At 36.7% G+C, this 7,169-nt stretch overlaps 1 protein-coding gene across 1 annotated transcript in view; it reads right to left on the bottom strand.

The window, feature by feature from the left end:
- Positions 1–1,191: 1,191 nt before the first annotated feature.
- The window catches only part of SLC7A11 (solute carrier family 7 member 11), an 88,564-nt gene continuing 82,586 nt past the window's right edge, over positions 1,192–7,169 (bottom strand). Inside the window, exon 12 of the mRNA XM_090036542.1 lies at positions 1,192–6,073. Within this exon, the coding sequence (XP_089892668.1) occupies positions 6,006–6,073 (68 nt within the window). The 3' untranslated portion in view covers positions 1,192–6,005. The remainder of the gene's footprint in view (positions 6,074–7,169) is intronic.

Genomic DNA, 7,169 nt, shown 5'->3' with positions numbered 1-7,169 from the left:
TCACTTTATAATGGAAAAAGATTCCTCTGGTGCTCAGTTCTTGCTCTCAATGGGCTGCTCTAGTCACTTCTAATTAAAGGAACTAAACAAGATTAAATCTCTATTCCTACCCATTCCCATATGCTTCAGTTAGTATAGACCACTAAATACAAAAAGTTTAATGTATACTTAGCACAAGTTACAAAATATTTTAATTCTAATGTCTGCTTATTGATCAAAACTTGGCTAGATCATGATATAATGGCAGATGCTTGATTAGGAATTATGGGGTTATTAGATAGAAGGCAAAGGTCCCCTTCCATTTTGCTGCATTAAAATATTATGAAAATTAAACTCCTAACCTTGTGAATATAAGTAGTTTCACATCTCTCCAGGTGCATCTACATGTACAATTAATGTGCATGAGTAAACTCCAGAGTTTATTGCTCCCAGGTGTGCCAATTGAATGTGCACCCAGGAGCAAAACACTCTGGAACAATTAGCTCTGGAATTTATTTGTGCACAGTACGTGGAGCCCAGTGGAAGCAGCCTAGTCTGGCAGGGGCCCAAAGGGTCAGCCTACCAACATAGAGATGCTCCAACAGGGCTCCACATGCAGCAGAGGGAGCCCCACTCTGCCAGCTAGCCCCACTCTGAAGCACTCTCATGCCTCAGCCAGCCCTGTCACCATCTACATGTGCTTTTAAGTGCAGTAATTTACTGCACCATCAAATTGTACTCATGTCTGATGGGACTATCTGATGGTGCAGTAAATTAGTCTACACCAGCCTAATTGCTGTGCATGTGTAGATGGTGGTGCTGTACTGCAGAGTAAATTAGTGTACTGCTCAGCAAAGTACAAGTGTAAATATGCCCTCCTTGAAGATAATAATACAACTTCATGATTAAAATGGAGGCAGATTTTTGTTTGGATATGCAACCAGTCAAAATAGTTTGGTTTGTTGTTTGTTTGTTTTTTGTTTTTTTGTTTTTTGCTTGTTGTTGAAATAAAAGATGCATTAGAACTTATTCAAAGGAGAGGGCAAAGATCATTTTTTCATATTTTCTTTTTTAATTCCAAAATTCAATTTTTTAAAATGAAACATGCTAATAACATCCTGAAATGTTCAAAAATCTTAAGCTTGTCTAAGGTTCTTCAAAAAAAGAGAACATTATAAAGGAAAGGGTCATCTAATTTGTTTCCATTTTTTATATATTTTGATATTTATTTTTAATTATAGGCAGTTTTAAGTCAAAACATTCAGTAAATTGATATATACAAATTCCTGTGGGCTAATTACAGATTTAAAATGCCACATCAAGTTCAAGGTTACAATGGTGTTTAAATGGAAATACTTACAAATCCCTTTTTATAGGGACAGTAGTCATTTAATGCATGGTTTGAAAGTTATTTCTGAAGCATAGATCCCTACAACATCAGATCAGATTATGCATTTTTTGTTATTATGTACTGGTAGCAAAAACCAGTATGTGATACCTACAAATTAAAGTAAAAACAAAGAGATATTTGTACACAAGAACATTAAAAAATCATAAAAAAATATACACAGAAATATAGCATAGAATTAGTTTCCTTTTTCTGGTAGCCTTATTGCAATATAAAAGTCTATTCATTAAAATAGTATTTGAATGTATGAACCATGAAAATATATACGCGCACATATACATATACATTTACAGTACACATGATATGCTTTTAAAACTGTACCTATATGTAAAATATACTCCAGTCAGGATTTGGGTTGCATAATAGAAAGTAAGTGTTTGAAAAATATAGAAAATAGGTTTTAAGTTTATTTTAGAAATGCTCAAAATGTAGCAAAAACAGTTCTTAACAGACAACATTTATAAACATTCACTGCTTTCTAATAAAGATCTAAGTGTGACTTTGGAGGTTGAATACATGTATGCTGGAACTGGTTTTGAATATGGGAAAAACATAACTGAATTTAAACTACAGACTTCAAATTTTTGATAAAAATAGCAAGATTGCCAGGAAGCCCCAAGTTTTTTTCATCCTCTATACCAGGGGTGTCACAAGTGGCATGGGCAGCCTGTCTGTCGCATGTGGCAGATCAGGGGGCCAGGCAGCACAACAGCAGATAGGACAGGAAGCAGAAAGCAGAGCAGGATATCACACACAGAGTGCAGCACAGAAAGCAAAAGTAGAACAGATTAGGTAGAGGAAGATGACCAGAGTAGCACTCAGGGAGGGTGCAGGGCTAATTTGGAGCACACCTGCCAAAAGGGTTGGTCCCAAGCTCTATACTCTCTATCCTGTACTAGGAGTCTTTATTAATTTTCAAAGTTGACAGTCATGTCTACTATGTCTGCATAGGACAGTAAGTTGCAACCAGGATGCTGTGAGAACTTCTCAAGGGTGTAAATCTATTTTTGAAATGGATGCTGATTAATTCACAAAAGGCATAGAGGGGTGCCTCAAGTCCAATGAGGGGTGCCTCGAGTCTAAAAAGGACCACTGGTTTAGGAATTTACTGTATATGGACCTTAGCATCTTAGTACCTAAACACCAGTGATATACACTGGTATGCTTAAACTCTAACCTGTCTGGCATAGGGATTGTCATTAAGTTATGTGTTTGTGCAAAGCATTGTACAATTGGGCTCTGACCCTGACTGGAAAGCTAGACAGCGTATTATCCCTAGGCAGTGCAGGCAGTAGTCATATACAAATATCTGTATTTGACACCAAACTCTGTGCCCACTGGTTAGTGTGTAACAAACCATTACAGGAACCATAACAGTTTGGGGTGTTGCAGCTATCAATCACCTCCTTTACCTCATTTATGCCTGTGTAAAGCAAATGCAAATCTTTGAATGAAGAACTGAAGCTCTAATTTGATAGAGCTGTACTTGGACAGTCAGGCCCTGAGGAGTCTGTTCTTGAAGGGAGAGATTCTCTCTCTCACACCCATTCTAGCTTCTTCAAACTGCAACAGAATATGGGGATATAAAAGCCCTGGATCCAGGCAAAGGAAAAGGCGCTAGTGCAAGACAGCAGCTTCAGGATCTTGTATACCCATTCTACCTCTTCAGCCAAGATCAGAGAAAAGGGGGTAGTTGCTTATGATGAGAAAGGCATACCAGCAGCAGGCCAGGCTCCTATAGCATTATGGAAATCCTAGAAAGCATTTCTGCACAGATTGCCATGATTTAGACTTGCTACTGAGAGCGCACAATGTTGCACAGAGCCAATACGAAGTGGTCTAGAACAGAAAGAGGACAAGGTGGATAATGCTCCCTGGAACCCTGTTCTTGGCCTCTGAGTTCTGTGCTGTTTATCTAAAAGAAACAGTGTTTCATCTGACATCTCTAGTTAGGTAGAAATGTTATTCCCATTACTTCAGCAGGAGGTCTCCCTGTACAAGGACCAGCCCTGAAAAGACCAACACATTCAGAGAGGATTAAGCAATACTTCCCAATTAGAGATAGCCAAAAAGGGGATATGAGGGTCAAAAAAGAATTTAAAAGTTTGACATCCTGAACCTGGAAATCCTTACACACAACAGTAGTCCCATTGTCTTGCCCTAAATATAATGTTTTAGGGGACTGTGACTTAAGAATCTGAAGATGGCGCTTCAGAAAAGATCAACAGCAGCATTGCATTTTACAGGACCCAATGCCTGCGCTCTTTTGCATCAGACTTCAGAGCCTAATAAATGTCCTTAGTTTGGATGTATTACAAGTCAGTGAATATCCCATTTAAATATTTCTTCCATCAACATTGTATAAATTCATTAAATTGAATCATTAATTAAAATCATAAGCCCCCCAGTACATTTTTAAAATCACATTAAGTTATTTTACAAATTATTTTCCTGCTCCTAAAATATACAATTGCACAATTAATGAATCATAGGATTTCTCTTAGGACAAAGTAACTGCTTCTGTGAAATTAATGCCAGTGAAAAGTGATTACTAAAAGAAACTTTGTAACCCTTATAAATTTTAACTTTTTAACAGTGTTACATTACTTCGTATTTCGGTGGGTCTTTTGCATAGAAACATGAGAGGAAGATAATTACAAACAGCAAACATATGTAAACCCACAAACAGGCAGGAGAACTCAAAGACACATGCAGGTTGTGAAGGAATTTTAAAATCATTGGGCCAAATCTTATTCTACCTAAGTGACCTTAAGTTAATGAGTGTACACATATTTCATGGTAGTCAAGTTCCTGAAAAAAATACCGTAACATGCCTACTTTTGTAGCATCCCGTCATCTTAGCTTTAAGACTAAATCACAAAAAGCAGCAATCAGGAGGATCCATCTATGATTGGCACTAACTGATTTTTAGATTCAAGCAGGGTAGAACAAAATGACATTTAGATGCCTAAGCCAACACAGGTGCCTAATAAATAGAATAGGATCTGACCTATGCTGTTTTTTAAATTGAATTTGTGTCGGGTTGACAGTATTCCTTATAGTGGTTTGCACGCTGGTAGGACATCCTTCAATTTTTATTCATTTGTAACAAAGGTTTTAAAGTAGTGTGATCTTCTGAATAGGCAATAATTTTCCAAGTAGTGTATTAAATATTTAAGCAAAACATATTTAACATAATAAGAGTAAAAACTTACCCTTACCCTAAGATTGGAACAATCTTAAAATACAGAACCACCCTTTTGGCCCTTGAAATATTTCAGTGTCAACTACCAAAGTATTACTAATAGGAGAGGATAAAACTATGTCATAACTCAGCCATAGCTTAATCCAAACCATAAGCTGAAGGTAAAACTTTTTCAAATTCAAAACAGGCTGTGTTGTTCATTCTCTTCCCCACATTTTTGTTTATCCCTTCAAATTTCAGTTTCATTGGAGATGGAAATTAGGAAAAAAGTTTTGTAGAAACACCTGATTTTAGGCCTTGGATATTCCAAAAAAGATTGAAATATATTTTAATAAACTACCCATATTTTATCTTTGTATCCACACCAGAAACTTGCACCTTCTGTAGTCTGCCTTTCACCTACAAATATTACATTTGGTCTAAAACTACAGTCCATACTGTACCTATCAGTTGCTTCTACTAACCAACTGTCATAGAAAACATTAATGGGAGTTTTGCCTGAGTGATAATGATAATTGCACATCTAACAGTTTGAAAGCATTTACCTAAGCTTGAGATATTTCCTGTACAAATAAAAAGCAATTCTGATAGAACCAGTCGTGACTTCAGGACTGCTGGGAAATTATAACTGCAAGGAATTACTATCCCAGGCAAACTTCGGTGCCTCTCTTACAGAAAATCAACATTAAGCCTCAGAAGCTATTCTAATTTTCTGTATTTTTACAAGCTGTAGAAATGGAACTATCTTCTCCTTAATCCAAATGAGTCCTACCAAGCCACCACACAAAAGTAGGTGAAACCACCATGGCTCTAGTTGCGCTGCTACTACTCATGAGATGAAGAGAGGGCAGGTATGGGTACAAAATGGAGTGAGAGAAAGAATAATGTTGACCAAAGCCTTTTGCTACATAGTTCTATTTGACCATTTTCATTAATAAATGTTAGGTTCATCATGAACAGGGTGTACAATGTATTCATCCTAATATATCTGACATAAATACACTTTTCCAAAATGTCTGTTCACAATGCAGTAAAAACCCCAATTTAAAGTACTAAGCGTTTACTTAACTAACATATTTAAAAGGAGAAACATTAATGAGATTTTTTTCATCCTTTCTTCTCATTTCCCATCTCTAAGAGGGAATAAATGTGTACAATAGCCAAAAGAAACTTGTGCTTTCTGTTCTTATTGTAGCAAAAAACAAGCTACTTTTTACATACAAACTAACTTCACAAAGGCTTAGGAATATTTGAAAGGTCCAGGCCTGGAAACTTTCATTTTCAGGCTACTTTAACTGTAGTTTGATTCTGTCATTCACTGAACTTTAGGAAGGGTGGAGACATGCCTCACACTCCCACCTGAAGTTGAAATGGGGCAATAGACAAACACATGTTTCTTCAAGAGATAAAAGATCATGATTTCTGGTCATCTTCTGGTGGGACAACTTCCAGGATGATCTGCAATGTCAAAGTTATCCTGTCTGCAAAGACAAAAGGAAAAAAAATTAGAGATGCAGGGAAGTAATCAGAAAGATCAGCTCAGTGGAACCACACAGTTTTGTGTGTTGATGGAAGCATTTAGATGTACCTGTCATAGCATCATATAACGTCTAATTAAAAGCATTCCACCCTTGTTATCTTTTCTAACCTCATTTTGCTGAACTCTGATCCAAAATGACTCTGTTTCCAATTTTAAGCATAGTAGTGCTCTGAATATTGAAGAGGGGCACCCATATTTTTAACTTAAACAATACTTCGGGAAAGTGATTCTCTGCCCAGCTGCTCAGTTCAAACAACCAGTTTTAATGTTGAAATATAGGGCCAAAGGAGTTCAAAAATAGTGAGTGTTACCTATATTTTGTGCTAAAATGCACTTATCAAGGAAAAAGAAAGAAGAAAAAGGCAAAAAAAAGGAAAAGGAAAGGACTTGTAATACTTCCTCACTACTGAGGTGACACCAAGAAGGAATATCACATTCTGTTTTATAACTTGTGCTGTTAAAGATGAGAGCCATCAATGCACAAGATACTTCCATTTTTGTGGCTTTCTTAATTACATTACTATCCCACAAATAGGAGCAAATTATTAAAATAATTAATTGCAAATTACTGCAGTTCAGCTCCCGAATAAATACAAAAAAGCCCAAAATATCTACACAGATAAGTCTGATATGCAGAAAATCCCCTTCGCTGCCACTTCATACCAGTATAACTGTTTTGTATGTCCATGGCACAAGACTGCGGACAATCAAATAATCAATCACCCTTGATTTCTTTCCATACTGCACTTTCTTTCTGTGTGTATGTGCGTGTGTATATGCATGTGGATATGTATACTATGGTTAGGGTAGGAAGATTTTCCACAAAAAATGCTTTGATCTGCAGCCTGGATTAAAGAAGTAAGCTGTAAGCATTAAATAGTCAGAGTATTTAATTCTTAACAGTGGCTGGAAATATTGGGTCTTGTGTATACAACCCCTCCCCCCCCACAGCCCTCTAGCAATAAAATTGATCATTGCATCCACTTTAAAACCCGTTTTTCACTTCCAGTACAGGGCTCAGTTCAAGTAAGCTGTCA

The sequence above is a fragment of the Crocodylus siamensis genome, chromosome 2, assembly GCF_052110815.1.
Source record: "Crocodylus siamensis isolate JL-2025a chromosome 2, ASM5211081v1, whole genome shotgun sequence".
NCBI lineage: Eukaryota > Metazoa > Chordata > Crocodylia > Crocodylidae > Crocodylus > Crocodylus siamensis.
Note: the sequence above shows the minus strand (reverse complement) of the source record. Positions and strands in the feature narration are given on the sequence as shown.